The sequence below is a fragment of the Watersipora subatra genome, chromosome 11, assembly GCF_963576615.1.
Source record: "Watersipora subatra chromosome 11, tzWatSuba1.1, whole genome shotgun sequence".
NCBI lineage: Eukaryota > Metazoa > Bryozoa > Gymnolaemata > Cheilostomatida > Watersiporidae > Watersipora > Watersipora subatra.
This window is the reverse complement of record NC_088718.1, coordinates 5,604,577-5,622,384: the sequence shown is the minus strand read 5'-3', so window position 1 is coordinate 5,622,384 and position 17,808 is coordinate 5,604,577. Positions and strand designations below refer to the sequence as shown.

Here is a 17,808-nt window from a genome sequence, read left to right as displayed (position 1 = left end):
TTACCTTGTTTTTCCATGCAGTTAAGCGGGACATAAGCGAGAGAGGACGAACCTTAGATACGATCCTCAAACAGTACATTAGCACCGTTAAGCCTGCTTTTGAGGAGTTCTGTTTACCCACTAAAAAGTTTGCGGATGTCATCATTCCTCGTGGCGCTGACAACACAGGTGGGTTTGGCAAGTTTGCTACGTAGCCCATTGCTTTCACGTTAAATAACTAAAACAGCCTGATCGAATCAGCTTTTGCATTCTTAGATATTCACACGCATTCTATAATACCCTTTTGTCATGAAATAACTATTTGTGTTTGCAAAGAGATACATTTATTTTATTTTGTAATTCTTTTGGGTTCGCTCAGAAGGCTATCGAACTAGTGATTTCTTACCTCTTATGCTTATTTGCAGTTGCTATAGATCTCATCGTGCAGAGCATTAAAGATGTTTTGGCTAATGAAAGCAAATCTCCCACGAAACCAGAGCAAGCCGGGGATGGAGGTTCTAATCCAGGACTGGTGAAAAGGAATTCCGACTCGCAAACTGTTAGACTTCATTAGAATCACAAAATTGAAGAGCTCAATGCATAAATTTTATTAATTCATTTTACGGAAGAAATTGATTTGGAAAACTTCAACACTGCTTTTGACATGACCAAGTTAACTTGTGCCGATTTTTTAAGTTAGAATTATTATTCAAGTTGATAAAGAACTTGTAACATGAATAATTGTTTAAAACTCTTGTTGACAATGTCTAAAAAGGTGTTTATGTTTATGAGTAAAACTTGGGCACTTTATATACTGAGCTCCTTAATTGCAAACAACACGCTTGGTACTAATTTTAGAAATGTTACTTGTTATTGCAGAAAAGCTACTTTACTCAGGCAAATTCTATTCATATATTTATGTAATTAAATCATTTGTTAAATTGTTATTTATGTATTTGTTAAATTGCCATTAATCATTTTGTTGTTAAATAAAACAAACCATATCAAAAGAGCTGGTTTTCAGTATATGTACTTTACTATTTGGTTTGTATGAAAATGTTTATTTTCATGCACAAAATTCCTAAATGGAAGTTGAAAGACTAGCATTGTTAGCATTTAATTCAACCTGGCATGGTAGTTGACAGAGCCTGCAACATGTGTTATATTTTCAGTGTTTTTGTTAAAGTAATCTAATTTCAATCCTTGGAAATGCGAGAAATAATAGTGAGTGATTAAATTTTCGAGGTCTGGATTTGATTGTTGCAGCTATAGAGCAGGGGTAGACAACTCTCTGCCCAGTTCTGTGTGGCTCTTACGTTCAGTTATGCTGTGGAAAATTATCAATAAAAATTCTTTTTTGATCTTTCCCTATAATATCATTGGTTCTTGTCCATCTGTTCAGCTTTGAGGCTACAAAATAGAGAGTAACCATTTGGGCAATTATTATTAGACTTATGATGGTGGTCATTTAGTGTAGTGTGTCAGTCTGCTAAGCAGAATGTCATGGGTTCAAACCTCATTCCTAGGAACCTTTTTTTGGATTGTAGTAGAGCAGGAACATAAACTTATCTTTCAGCTTATTCCTTCCGAGGGTGGGCTATTCAAACAAAGATGTTTCATAGTCAGAAATTTATGCTGAATTCAATTATAATGTTTCTACACCTATGTGTTTGCACATTTCTGAGCTAGAGAGCACTTTCGAAATGGGAGGGGACAACTCCAAGTTTGCTTGGAAAACCTTACATATCAGACAAAGAAAGCTATTTTATAATCTCAAAAGTTAGTAAATGCTTTTACATGTATTTGAGATTAGGTGAGTCAACTTTCAGCACTTCTTAACCCATGCCAAGGATGCAGCAAGACTGCTTGTTTCACTGTCTTGATCAGTCTGTGAATGAAACCCTAGTCAGAGTGACTAAACTTCAATATGAGAGAGCCAAACAGCATTCAAACAGATGGTTGATATTGGAAGAAGAGAGCATTCAATGTGAAATTACTCAAAAAGTGTCAAGCATTGAGAACTTTGATGAGAGTTCAGACTCGTTATGTCATTATGCCTGTTATAAAAAGTATTGTTACAAACTCGTTATGGAAAAAGCTGAGAAGAGACAGAAGAATGTGATACAGCAGAAGAGGTGAAACTAGATATCTATTCCTTTACAAATTCATGATGATTACTCCATGATAATGGTACTTTGGTGGGAGAAAAAGAAAACATTTTCATTGTTGTCTGCACATTTTGTGAGCAGCAAAACTAACTCTTTGCAGTTTACATGACGTGTTATAGCTACAATTTGGACATAAATGTATAGATAAATTATATGTATGATCCTTCCTTGGTTTTTTGCATATGACCACACAAACTATGCTAGATATGGCACGCTGTACTATGCAGAGATGACTAATCTGAAAGTATCGCAGATCAAGGTGTATGAGGCTCTTATGAAGAAGGGGTATTTTACTTATCAATCACGACATCACTGTCCATTCAGCTCTATCGCTTGTTATCAATCTATTGAGCAAACAGTTAAAAGAGACTCAAAGTCTCACGGTGGAATCATAGAGTTTACCAGGAAGTCATTGGCCTCTCAACGCTGGACTCCATCTCACTCGGAACGAACAGCTGTACATACAGACATGAAGAAGATGCCAGTGCTTAGTGATTCGGATGCAGCATGTTAAGAGATGCGTGAAAAGGCATGGAAGGCTGATGAGGAAATGAGGGAAGTCATGAAAGACTCATAATAGCAAGAATAAATTCGTTTGCATTTCAAACCACCAAGCTAGTACGCATTACCAGTGGCGCAAAAGCCTCTATTGAAGTGAGGTACTTAGGATCTTGAAATGGCAAATGTGATAGGAGAGAAACAGCTTTCAGAATTTGTTCAGAAGAGATTAAGCACCGAAGAGATTGATTTCAATGCATCTATCAAGTCAAACAAGCTCAAAACCTTCACCACATTACCATCAGCTATGAAATCAAAATAAAAAGTCCTAGTGTGTTCGCACAGATTGTTTGAGAATTTGGTAGTGATCAGCCAACAGCGTAACTTGGATTTGAGAAAAGTGTTATCATTCTCTCTTGGCAACATCAGCTGGTCCCTGGCTAACTCTGATGGCTCTATATTGAAGACTGCTAAGTTGGCTCTGATGGCTGCTGTTGAGAAAGGTGTTGCTGATCAACCATCAATTTATGTTAACCAGGATTAGCTACCAGTCTTTGACGCGGTTGTGATTGATGCTATAGCCGAAATTCAGACCCTGACACTCCTCCAGCGTTTGCAACGAATGGTTAGTATTGGAAGCTTGTATCACACATGTGGCGTGGATTTTGTTTGTGACACATACCCTGATATCAGCATTAAGGGAGGTGAGAGAAGTCATAGAAGTGTGAAAGGAAGGCAGAAGGTTGCTGTGTTTAGTCCGAACTAATCATTGCCAAAATGGTCTGAATTTTTAGCAGATGGCTCAAACAAGACTGCCCTAGTGAAACGCAGGGAAAGCAGAAACTTGTAACAGCTTTTTCTCAAGAATGCCACATGATCAGCTATGACATTGATGGATCAATCGCTGTAAGCCAAATAGATAATTTGACATCAGACCACGAGGAGGCAGATACGGGCATGTTATCACTTGTCGCAAAGATAATGGAAGACAAACCCAGCTAAAAAGTTCTAATCAAGTGCCAGGACACAGATGTTTTCCTAAGCTGTCTATCTCTAGTGGATGAGCTGCTATCACAGAAACTCATTTACTGCTGTGGTAAGAAGAAGCAGTTGAGATATGTAATCTGTCTGTCTGTCTACCGTCTTCACAACTGAACGATGCAAAGCACTGCTCGGGCTCTATGCTCTAAGTGGATGCGACAGTGTAAGCGCATTCTATTCCAAAGGGAAGATGACTTTCTTCAAGCTGCTAAAGAACCATCCTGAATTCTGTAACACACTGAAATCATTGGGAACAGATTTTGAAGTTGATGGTGCAATATGAGAACCTATTGAGACATTCATATGCAGATTACATGTATATGTTGAGGAGACAAATCACACATCTCGCACATCACAATCAAACCTACCACCCATACTAGATGAGTTAAATCTCCATATACCTAGGACTGCCTACCAGGCCACGATATGGAGAAGAGCCAAGCAAATCATCATCAATGCCCCATCCCCCCAGCAACATGGATGGTTTATGGAAGGTGGAAAGCTTAAAGCTATATGGATGACAGAACAACCAGCACCTCCTGATGTGCTCATGGACACGTTTTGTCGATGCAAAACTGGATGCCAGTCTCGTCGCTGTCAGTGCAACAACACAGATCTCAAGTGTATGGACATGTGCAGATGCAGCTGCTGTAGCAATAGAAATAAAGATGGAGATAAAAGTAGTAATGCAGAAGACTCAGGTGACTGCGAATTAGAAGGTTATTATCCGAGAGGTATTGTAACCAAAGGTGTGCTTTATGTTTGATTAGAATACATGTGTCATACCGTACAAAAGACTGGCTAATTGCAATTTCATTTGCATAATAAAGTACACGGTTCAACATAATAAGCATTAATGATGAATATATGTATACTAAAATATTATATATACATGGTCTTAGTCTTTAAAAATACTTTTCATTTTGTTTTGTAGATCTGTAATCATATAGGAGTTGTGGAATAACAAGGACAAACTGTAACGCTGCTACAATATCAACCAAACTGAGAATACATAATATTATATAATACACTTGTAATATTATTCTAATATTTGAATAATAAATATTTTAGTGTTGTTAAAATTGATTTCAACTTAAGTTATTGCTAATTATTTAGTATTTATATGCCATTTTCATTATCACATTGTTGGCAGAAGCACATAAAACATTACAGACATTTGTTTAATTAAAATAATATATTAATTATATTGCTCAAATTTGAACAATCTGAGAGGTGTAGAAACCAGATATTTGAAATCAGCTCAAAATTCTGATCTAGGTACCACTCTTATCACATAGCCCACCTTCAAAAGGAATAAATCACTTTTTTTGACAGCTTTTTGATGCCCTCCTGCTCTACTATTGGGACAATTATTCTGAGGCTTCAAAAGGTAGCCAAGAGCTTCATGTGTATTTTAACCAATCCTGGTTTGTAGACATTAACTGAACATTAAACTAAGAGTTGGTTTGTGAGACAGTGTACAGAGTGTTAATTGTTGAAAATGACTGACATGTAGCCTGGGTTCTGTGGAACTCAGTTTTTGTCATTATCATGGTGGCGCGTGACACTTACAGTAACTTGGGAAGAACAGAGGTATCTGTGTGAGAGTGAGGGGTTGAGACTGGAGTAGTTCATGTGTGTCTATGTGTATGGTGTGGCTCTTTGTAGTAACACAGGCTAAACTGGCTTTGAGCCTCTGACTGGTTGGTCACCTTTGAGCTAGAGAATAAGATGGTTGATACGGAACAATTGTAACAAAGTTTTGAATTTTATAGGGTTCTACAAAGATTTTACTGAACAATTTCCTCCGGTATGTTTGTCAAGGTAAAGGTAGTTTATTAGTGCATGATCAGGCCATGGTTACAATAAACCATCATCTAATTTTAATTCTTGATGTAAAAAAATTGGCAAAATAATACTGCTAAGATGCATTCACTTGAGCACTCACGAAGCACAAATAAGTGGGTTTACACATTATATTTGTTGTAAGGCATATCGCTGCTAGCTTAACATTACTAGCTATGCAGTTGCCAGGCTCCAGTTACCAGTTGCTTGAGCTCTATTGTCATTATGTTTGCTGAAGGGAATAGAAAGAGCATCACATTGCCTCGTGGCAGGGTGAGTATTGAACTGTGCTCATAGCTATATATTATTACTAGATGGTCATAAGTCAGCACCTGTTATAAGATGTCGAGAATGCTGTTCCTCAAACATTTACTCAATAGACCTTTATCTTCATTTCTGCTCGCATGGTAGGTAAAGCAAGCATACCAGTTTTGATTGCCTCACAAGGCGCTAGTTCCGCAATGCTTTGTAGGAAGAGGTGTATCAAATGCTGCATATTGCAAATGTTTTTGCTACCTGAATAGATACAATCACAACCAAATTTTGTACTAATACTGTGTGCTGTAATCTCGATAAAATGAAACTAGTAATTTGTGACAAGCTGCTTTTTTTAGATATTCAGTCTGAATTTTGTTATAGCTCAGAGATAGCAGTTTTCCAGATGAACAGGTACAGTATTTAATTTTAGATTGTAATGTAATTGTTCGCTAGAGCTATGCATGTAAATTGATTGTAAAAGTGTCTGGTTATATCTGATATTTGGTGAATTATAATAAAAGCATGTGAAAAAGGTGAAACATTTTTTTCACAAAGCCAACCTTTTCTCAACTACAAATTGTTTAAAACTGCTACTATGTAAAGCTGAACACAAGATAAAAGGAATGTTTTTTTAATGGTTGCTAAAAACTAAAATGATGCAGTAGATCCGATGAGTGGAAATAGAGTTTGCAATGCACCGAGCAAATGTCTTTTTTGCTTATTTCAGTTTGATGATGTTAATACGGAATTAGGATTTTGGACAATTATCAACACCATTGAACCCAGGTTACTTTTCATCATTGTATATCATTAACTTAAATCTTAACTTTCTCAATTCGTAAGCTAAAAGATTTCTTTGCTTGAAGTTCTGAAGCATTTTCCGGTTCATCGTTCCAATTTCAAAAAATGATCTTTCAATGAATGTGTGATGTTACTTATTATTATATTATTTGTGTAAATCATTTCAACTTTGCCATTCTAGAGTGTGCTGACGTGATGGAAAGCAGAGCGTTTGTGATTCTATGGATGTTTGCACTGTCTACATACATAATGATAGCGAAAATAGCCTGGGGACCCATAAATAAACCGTTATATAGAGGTTTACCGATTGTGTCAGGTATGACCAAGCAGCAGAAACAAGAAACTGAAGCAAGACATAGTGACAGAGTATATAAAATTTATGGTGCAACAAAAATATGGCAAAATATAGAGTGGTCAGACATCTTTAATTTCACAGGTTGTGAATATAGCAATTGCATCTGTACTGGGTCCAAAGACGTTCGAGCAGTACAGGCAGCTGATATTGTTATGTTTGCAAAAGCTCCGTGGATTGAACGCTTTCCAGATGTTCCGTGGCGGATTCGTCAAAACCAATACTGGTTCATGATGACTACGGAGTCGGGAATATTTAATCGTCACGTCTTTCCGTCACATTTTAATTATAGATTTAATGGAACTATGATGTATCGACGAGATTCTTCAATTTACTATCCTTTTGGGAAAACTGAACGATTATCGACTAATCAGGTTCTCCCTATAGACTTTACGGCAGGAAAAACAAAAGGAGCGTTTGGTTACGTTAGTAACTGTTACCATGGAAACTATAAAAGGATGGATTTAATGGAAAAATTAGCGAAATACATCAACATTGACATTTTCAGTAAAACCTGTTCCAAAAAAAAATGGCCGCATGTGTCACTTCCTCCGTGCAAACAACTATATAGTACAAGCAATCTCAATTGCGAGACCTCTGAACACAAACCCTATCGCTTCTTTTTAGCTTTCGAAAACTCACTCTGTCTATAACTTCACTTCAGTGCGACACCTCGGACAGTATCTCCAATATCTTATGAACAATGAACCTGCCTATAACAAGTACCATCAATGGCGGCAACAGTACCGTATCAACATCAGACGCAACTTGTCAGCTTGTGAAATGTGTAAATTGGCTAATTTAAAGCCCATGATGCCAGCAATCAGTAACATTGCCGAATGGCGTAACAATGCCTCTTTATGCAGAACATATGATATTCACTGAAATATGTTACAAACTTTTATTATGCAAAATATTCCATATAATAATTGAATCCATTCAAAAGCATTGTCGCATTACAAACTAAAATCTATGAATCATATAAATATTGTAAGCTATGAGCCAAAAATAGCCTAAGATCTTAGCATTGAGAAAATCAAAGAGCAGATTTTTAGCTGTAATTTTGTTTTCTTTCTCAGTTTTCCATCACAATAAATTTATGCTGGTCAGAATTCTGTAGCACAAATCTGATGCTTTCTTTTACCATAAATTGTTCTCCAAACTTCAAGACAGTCTGGGATAATAGTTACAAATCAGCTCTTCTACAAACATGAATGCAAATCTTTACTTCCGTGCAAAATATCTATTACTCAGACTATGGAGTTTATTAAAAGTTGTACTATGCATTAGCAAAAATAAATAAAGGTTTGGTGTACAGGAAGTATTTAACAAGCATGCACATTTTACAAAGCATTCTACAGATCAACTGTTAGTGGGGACAGTTTAGTTATGTCAGAATTAAAACTCCATAGCTCCATTCTATGCTTTGGTAGATTATCCTGTAAGACTTATTCAATATACCCTAGGACACTTATGTATTCGTGTCATCTAACTTTCGTATTTTCGCAATTTCTCTATAGCTCTATAGCTCCATTCTGTGCTTTGGTAGATTATCCTGTTAGTCTAAGACTTATTCAATATAGATTAGATATATGTATTACCTTTCTCTCTATATGTATTACCTTCAATTCTATATGTATTACTTTCCACTCTATGTGTATTACCCTCCTCTCTAGATGTATTACCTTCTTCTCTATATGTATTACTTTCCACTCTATATGTATTACCCTCCTCTCTAGATGTATTACCTTCTTCTTTATATGTATTACTTTCCACCCTATATGTATTACCTTCCACTCTATATGTATTACCTTTCTTTCTATATGTATTACTTTCCTCTCTATATGTATTACCTTCCACTCTATATGTATTACTTTCCACTCTATGTGTATTACCCTCCTCTCTAGATGTATTACCTTCTTCTTTATATGTATTACTTTCCACCCTATATGTATTACCTTCCACTCTATATGTATTACCTTTCTTTCTATATGTATTACTTTCCTCTCTATATGTATTACCTTCCACTCTATATGTATTACTTTCCACTCTATAAGTATTACCTTCCACTCTATATGTATTACCTTTCTTTCTATATGTATTACCTTCCACTCTATATGTATTACTTTCCACTCTATATGTATTACCTTCCACTCTATATGTATTACCTTTCTTTCTATATGTATTACCTTCCACTCTATATGTATTACTTTCCACTCTATATGTATTACCTTCCACTCTATATGTATCACCTTTCTCTCTAGATGTATTACCTTCCTCTCTATATGTGTTACTTTCCTCTCTAGATGTATCACCTTCTCTCTGTATGTATTACCTTCCTTTCTACGTGTATTACCTTCTACTTTATATGTATTACCTTCTCTCTATATGTATTACCTGTCACTTTATAGGTATTACCATAGTATACTATGGTAATACCTAGGTAATACCCTTTCAACTAGGTACTATAGTACCTAGTTGAAAGGGTATTTTAGCGTGCATTGTGTTCAAGGCATGAATTGTACCAATCAGACCAGTCATGTCTCTAACCATTATCACCAATCCTTTTACAAATATCTTATAGAAATGTATTAATACAAATTATACTTATGCACTAGTACTACAAAGCATTTTCATTTTTGTCTAATGTATTAATGTATCTTTGAATAATAGACATAATAATTGCTAAGGGATAAAGCTTTAACTCCACAGTTTATGAATGCCCAATCTAACCTTGCCTGTTTCGTAGTTGACATTTCAGTGGTTTTATTATTTTTAAGGCTACCAGTACAAACAAGAAATAGCATTAATAACTTTCTATACTAATAATTAGCACTAATAACTTTTAACTCCAGCAAACAGGCACTAAAAACTAGCAATAGGCTTGGCAATACCCAAGATTTATTTCGTATCCGATCAGACAGCCTGCAGGTGGATGTTTAAGAGACTAGTTCTCAGGGATCAGATGAAGTTTTGAGACCAAATATTTTAGCAAACTGGTGGAAGGCACGGAGAATATGGGTGTGAATTTTGGATGAAATGTGTCAAAAGCTGTGACAATACTTAGCGTTTACACGCAGGTACGCACGCACACGTGTGCGTGTGTGCGTTGGTCATTACGTTAGTCTCTCAGTTAGTCATTACGCACACACACGTGCGCGTAATGACTAACTGAAATTTATTAATATGGATTCCGGAAACTACTCATCGCCTTTCTACAAATAAAAGCTTAGAAGCTTTTACGAAAAGCACTCCATCGTCAGCTTTATTCATCGCAGTCGGCTCCTCATGCATTCTGCTAATTTACCATCAATAGTTTGCTTACACGCAGATGAGCAAAAAGAGTACTTACATATCTGACAACGAATCTGAGCTGCAGGCATTTGTTTGTAGTGACCTTATGTGTGGCATAACGCTCTACACATTGAACACATAACTGTCCAACGTTATGCAGAACAACAAAGAGGTCAGCTTACTCATTTTATGTGCAAATAAACTGATTTATACTGATAGAATTGGTATAAAATATGAATGATCAGGTGTAATCCTTGTTATAAAATATCCTTAATTTTTTGTTAACAAATATTTAATGTTTATCAAGTTTAAAATCAAACAGGACAATTTTAGTTTTGATGACTTTAATAGCACTAACTCACTAATCAATGCTGATCCAATGCACTAATCAATGCAACAAAATCGCACTAACATATACTGAGTTGTGTAAAGAAGCAATTAATAGAACCATGATTCCTAAAGCTGTGACCTAGCATATATTGCTGTGAGGATTTGATGGTCTAAACATATAACAACGTTTCCCATTCTTACTTTCAAACTACATATCATGAGAGAAGTGTTTTGTATAATTGAAATAAATTAGGAGAAAAATAAAACAACTGTTAAGGTTTTATAACTTTGTCAAACAACTGTACCTTTCAAGCTAGTAGCCTGGCATATTGCCAATGGAAAATTCCAGTAAGCTAGGCTCCTAATGACGGTAAGCCATGACTTTGCGTCTGCATTGTTGTCCAGCTTCGCTGTTCTAATAATAGCTATAGCCGGAATGCAGACACACATACGACATACAGACATAAAACATACTTTGAGAAATATAGATAAAGCTCTGAAAGCTTTTGGCTTCAATTTTGATATAGCTAACCAGCTTCCACCAACAGCTGATGTAAAGAATACTATGTAAAATATACATTATTGTTAAGTACGTTTTGTGTAAAAAAATTCTATTTACTTTTTGGTAATTCTATAGTACAACTTTTACTAAATTTTTTTTGAATTTGCATAATCTGAGCGATTGATGTTTATCATAGCTTATGTGTTTTGTATCGTATAAAACCCAAAAGCAACAAGAATATCAAACAAAAGTGACAGGTAAGACATATTCCAGCCTTTCAGCCGAGCAGTACGGACAGAATGTTGACAGTTGTTAAATTAATCCTTGAGATTATCAGTTTTTATAAGAAGATAACTCTTGGTGATTGTAAGCGCATGATGTCGAGCATTTTAAAAAACATAGCTGCTGCCACAGCGGTGTTTGCAATCTAATTGAGTTTTTGCTATGAGTGATGTTACGTTTATTTGAAAGGATTTGGGTGCTATGGCAGTTATTTAACCTATGCGTATGTTTTAACAGGCTGATACTTTGCTAATATTTAAACAATTGCCATCAGCAGAGATGAAGCAGTTCATAGACATGTTAGTCACTAGATCAATTATGATCACGTAATTATTTTACTTTGTTTTTTCATGCGGTTAAGCGGGACATAAGCGAGAGAGGACGAACCTTAGATACGATCCTTAAACAGTATATTAGCACCGTTAAGCCTGCTTTTGAGGAGTTCTGTTTATCAACTAAAAAGTTTGCTGATGTCATTATTTCTCATGGTGCTGACAACACAGGTGGGCTTGGCAAGTTTGCTACGTAGCCCATTACTTTCACGCTGGATAACTAAACTAACACAGCCTGATCAAATTAGCGTTTACATTCATAGTTATTCACACGCATTCTATAATACTCTTTTGTCATGAAATAACTATTTGTGTTTGCAAAGAGGTATATTTAATTTATTTTGTAATTCTTTTGGGTTCGCTCAGATGGCTATCGAACTCGTGATTTCTTACCTTTTGTGCTCGTTTGCAGTTGCTATAGATCTCATTGTGCAGAGCATTGAAGATGTTTTGGCTAATGAAAGCAAATCTCCCACAAAACCAGAGCAAGCCGGGGATGGAGGTTCTAATCCTGGACTGGTGAAAAGGAATTCCGACTCGCAAACTGTTAGACTTCATTAGAATCACAAAATTGAAGAGCTCAATGCATAAATTTTATTAAGTCATTTTACAGAAGAAATTGATTTGGAAAACTTCAACACTCACTGCTTTTGACATGGCCAAGTTAACTTGTGCTGATTTTGTGTGTTAGAATTATTATTCAAGTTGATAAAAAACTTGTAACATGAATAATTGTTTAAAACTCTTGTTGACAATGTCTAAAAAGGTGTTTATATTTATGAGTAAGACTTGGGCACCTTATATACTGAGCTCCTTAATTGCAAACAGCATGCTTGGTACTAATTTTAGAAATGTTACTTGTTATTGCAGAAAAGCTACTTTACTCAGGCAAATTCTATTCATATATTTATGTAATTAAATCATTTGTTAAATTGTTATTTATGTATTTGTTAAATTGCCATTAATCATTTTGTTGTTAAATAAAACCAACCATATCGAGAGAGAGAGAGAGAGAGAGCTGGTTTTTCGCTATTTTTTGCTATCTGGTTTGTATAAAGATGTTTATTTTCATGCACAAAATTCCTAAATGGAAATTGGAAGCCTAGCATTGATAGCATTTAATTCAACCTGGCATAGTAGTTGACAGAGCATGCAATATGTGTTATATTTTCAGTGTTTTTGTTAAATTAATCAAATTTCAATCCTTGGAAATGCGAGAAATAATAGTGAGTGATTAAATTTTCAAGGTCTGGATTTGATTGTTGCAGCTATAGAGCAGGGGTAGTCAACTCTCTGCCCAGTTCTGTGTGGCTCTTACGTTCAGGTCTGCTGTGGGAAATTATCAAACGTTCTTTTTCGATCTTTCCCTATAATATCATTGGTTGTTGTGCATCTGTTCAGCTTTGAGGCAATAAAATAGAGAGTAACCATTTGGGCAATTATTATTACACTTCTGATGATGGTCATTTAGTGTAGATGGCCAGTGAAGGGTAGAGACTGGAGTAGTTCGTGTGTGTCTACGTGTATGGTGTGGCTCTTTGTAGTAACACAGTCTAAACTGGCTTTGAGCCTCTGACTGGTTGGCCGCCGCTGAGCTAGAGAATAAGATGGTTGATGCGGAACAATTGTAACAAAGTTTTGAATTTTATAGGGTTCTACAAAGATTTTACTGGACAATTTCCTCCGGTATGTTTGTCAAGGTAAAGGTAGTTTATTAGTGCATGATCAGGCCTTGGTTACAACAAGCCATCTAATTTTAATTCTTGATATAAAAAAATTGTCAAAAAAATATTTCCAAAATAATATTGCTAAGATATATTCACTTGAGCACTCACAAAGCACAAATAAGTGGAGTTACACATTGTATTTGTTGTAAGGCACATCGCTGTTAGCTTAACATTACTAGCTATGCAGTTGCCAGGTTGGTTGGTTTTATCGATAGACCTATTAACTATCCTTTATAATTAATAGGTCTATGGTTTTAGTTTACAGTGTGAATAGCAGGCTTGTATTCTATACATAGCATTCAATAAGCCCCTTTAAGCTCTATTGTCATTATGTTTGCTGAATATATAAATGTTTGCTGAAGTGAATAGAAAGAGCATCACATTGCCTCGTGGCAGGGTGAGTATTGAACAGTGCTAGTAGATCTGTCATTACTAAAAGGTCAAAAATCAGTGCGTGTTTAAGATGTCGAGAATGCTGTTCCTCAAACATTGACTCAATAGATCTTTATCTTCATTCCAACTCGCATGGTAGGTAGGTAGGTAGGTAGGTAGGTAGGTAGGTAGGTAGTTCATTACACAATGTATATATTTTGGTGTTTTAACTGTTTATTCTTAGGAAAGACTATGAACAGCATACATACCAGTTTTTCGCAATGCTCTGTGGGAAGAGTTGCATCAAGTGCTGACATATTGCAAATGTTTTTGCGACCTAAATAGATACATTTACAACCTAATTTTGTACTAATACTGTGCGCTGTAATCTCGATAAAATGAAACTAGCAACTTGTGACAAGCTGCTTCTTTTAGATATTCAGTCTGAATATTGTTATAGCTCAGAGATAGCAGTTTTCCAGATAAACAGATACAGTATTTAATTTTAGGATGTAATGTAACTATTTGCTAGGGCTATGCGTGTAACTTGACTGTAAAAGTGTCTGGTTATATCTGATGATTGGTGAATTATAACAAAAGCATGTGAAAAAGTTGAAACATTTTTTTCACAAAACCAACCTTTTCTCAACTACAAATTGTTTGAAACTGATACAATGTAAAGCTGAATACAAGATAAAAAGAATGTTTTTTTAATGGTTGCTAAAAACTAAAATGATGCAGTAGATCCGATGAGTGGAAATAGAGCTTGCAACGCACCAAGCAAATGCCTTTTTTGCTTATTTCGGTTTGATGATGTAAATATGGAAATAGGATTTTGGACAATTATCAACACCATTGAACCCAGGTTACTTTTCATCATTGTATATCATTAACTTAAATTTTAACTTTTCCAAATCGTAAGCTAAAATTCTCTGCTTGAAGTTCTGAAGCATTTGCCGGTTCATCGTTCCAATTTTAAAAGTTGAACTTCAATGAATATTTGATCTCACTTATTATTATATTAATCGTGTCAATCAGTTTGATTTGACCATTCTAGAGAGTGCTGACGTGATGGAAAGCAGAACGTTTGTGATTCTATGGATGCTTGCACTGGTTACATACATATTGGTAGCGAAGATAGCCTGGGGACCCATAAATAAACCGGTATATAGAGGTTTACCGATTGTGTCAGGTATGACCAAGCAGGAGAAACAAGAAACTGAAGCAATACATAGTGACAGAGTATATAAAATTTATGGTGCAACAAAAATATGGCAAAATATAGAGTGGTCAGACATCTTTAATTTCGAAGGTTGTGAATATAGCAATTGCATCTGCACTGGGTCCAGAGACATTCGAGCAGTGCAAGCAGCTGATATTGTTATGTTTGCAAAGGCTCAGTGGATTAAACGCTTTCCAGATGTTCCGTGGCGGATTCGTCAAAACCAGTACTGGTTCATGATGACTACGGAGTCGGGAATATTTAAGCCTCACGTCTTTCCGTCACATTTTAATAATAGATTTAATGGAACTATGATGTATCGACGAGATTCTTCAATTTACTATCCTTTTGGGAAAACAGAGCGATTGTCGACTAATCAGGTTATCCCTATAGACTTCACGGCAGGAAAAACAAAAGGAGCGTTTGGTTACGTTAGTAACTGTTACCATGGAAATTATAAAAGGATGGACTTGATGGAAAAATTAGCGAAATACATCAATATTGACATTTTCAGCAGAACCTGTTCCAAAAAAAAATGGCCGCATGTGGCACGTCCTCCGTGCAAAAAACTATACGGTACAAGCAATCTCAAGTGTGAGACCTCTAAACACAAACCCTATCGTTTCTTTCTAGCTTTCGAAAACTCACTCTGTTACGATTATATCACAGAGAAGTTTTGGTATAGGCTAAGTTCTTCAAGTTATTTTGTGCCTATCGTCATGGGTGGACTCTCGATAGATGAGTACACTAGAGTTGCACCCCCTGATTCATTCATCCATGTCTATAACTTCACTTCAGTGCGACACCTCGGAGAGTATCTCCAATATCTTATGAACAATGAACCTGCCTATAGCAAGTATCATCAATGGCGGCAACAGTACCGTATCAACATCAGACGCAACTTGTCAGCTTGTGAAATGTGTAAATTGGCTAATTTAAAGCCCACTATGCCAGCAATCAGTAACATTGCCGAATGGCGTAACAATGCCTCTTTATGCAGAACGTATGACATTCACTGAAATCTTTTACAAACTTTTGTAGTACAAAATATTCCATATAATAATTGATTCCATTCAAAAGCATTGTTGCATTACAAACTAAAATCTATGAATCATATACATATTGTAAGCTATGAGCCAAAGATAGCCTAAGATCTTACCATTGAGAAAATCAAAGAGGGGATTCTTAGCTGTAATTTTGTTTTCTTTTTCGGTTTTCCATCACAATAAATTTATGCTGGTCAGAATTCTGTAGCACAAATCTGGTGCTTTCTTTTACCATAAATTGTTCTCCAAACTTTAAGACAGTCTGAGATAATAGTTACAAAGCAGCTCTTCTACAAACATGAATGCAAATCTTTACCTCCGTGCAAAATATCTACCTCTCAGAAAATGGAGTTTATTAAAAGTTGTATTATGCATTAGCAAAAATAAATAAAAGTTTGGTGCACAGGAAGTATTTAACAAGCATGCATATCTTACAAAGTATTCTACAGATCAACTGTTAGTGGGGACAGTTTAGTTGTGAGAATTAAAGCTCTATAACTCCATTCTATGCTTTGGTAGATTATCCTGTAAGACTTATTCAATATCGATTATGATTCTGCACCGCACACATGTATGCATGAGTGAAAACCTTCATGCGTAGTTCTTTCTGTGTATATAGATTCCTCTCTCTCTATATGTATTACCTCCCTCTCTATATGTATTACCTTCCTCTCCATATGTATTACCTTCTACTCTATATGTATTACCTTCCTCTTTATATGTATTACCTTCCTCTCTATATGTATTACCTCCATACCTCCATTACCTCCATAACCTACATAGCTAATACACCGACTGAGCAGCATGGCAAAGCAAATTAAGATAAGAAGTTTTTTTGGAAAAGCCAAGACAAATGAAGAACATGATATCAGTTTAATCACCCAATTTGTAACTAATGAGGATGAAAGTCTGGTAGGGAAAATCATAAAATTGTATAATAATTATTATAGTGATGAATTTTATTACCAACCAAAAACAATAACAACTCTCACCAGGTCCAACCATGTTACACAGTCATACCTGCCAACCCTGGAGTGGGGAAAGGAGTGAGAGTCTATTTTGGAGGCAATGAAAACGTGAGGATTTGATTTGTGGGGTAAAGTTTCATAGCGTATAAAAACACCACAGTGAAAGATAATATAACTCTATATGGAAACCACATGTCTTGGAGGTTGAGGTTATTGATAGATGAGAATGTCACAAATATGTTAATACATAGTTGTTTATTAGTAGTAAGTATATGATTACTACTTGAAGATTGGGGCAAAAAACAGGTTTGCTTGGGTAAAATGGGCAATTGCGTGACACGGGCGTGAGATGCGTGAGGCATGGGGCAATTGCGTGAGTCTCACGCCCAATGCGTGAGAGTTGGCAGGTATGTATACAGTTCTGGTTGTAAAGTTGGTCGTTATCTATTTTCTTCTTCTTGGGACTTGAGTGTAAAAGTCATGGCGGGAGGGACCTATAGACGACATTGATAGTCCAAAAAACAAATGGTAGCAAACGATCAAATTAAATTATCGATCTCACCCACACATTTCTACCTGCGGTTTACAAATACAAACTAGTCCCAAATTGACATTTTTTTCTTACTAATTAGTAAGAACATTTTTTCAACGAACTGGACTTGAGGAATCTAATCTGTTTGTTCCCCTGCATTTAGTTTGACATCACTATATTTTCGCACTCATCAGAGCTGCGAAAGTAAGTCGCTGCGAAATTTTACGCCGTGTGCTACTCACGAAACCAAATACTAGGG

General features: G+C 35.9%; 2 protein-coding genes across 3 annotated transcripts in view; one reads left to right on the top strand and one right to left on the bottom strand.

The window, feature by feature from the left end:
- The window catches only part of LOC137408350 (uridine-cytidine kinase-like), a 31,891-nt gene extending 30,908 nt beyond the window's left edge, over nucleotides 1–983 (top strand). For both annotated transcript variants that reach the window (XM_068094846.1, XM_068094847.1), the window contains 2 exons: nucleotides 22–168; nucleotides 405–983. In XM_068094846.1, the coding sequence (XP_067950947.1) occupies nucleotides 22–168; nucleotides 405–553 (296 nt within the window). In that variant the 3' untranslated portion in view covers nucleotides 554–983. The remainder of the gene's footprint in view (nucleotides 1–21; nucleotides 169–404) is intronic.
- LOC137408574 (EKC/KEOPS complex subunit Lage3-like) overlaps nucleotides 1–17,808 on the bottom strand; it is a 296,168-nt gene that overhangs the window by 78,410 nt on the left and 199,950 nt on the right. The window lies entirely within an intron of this gene.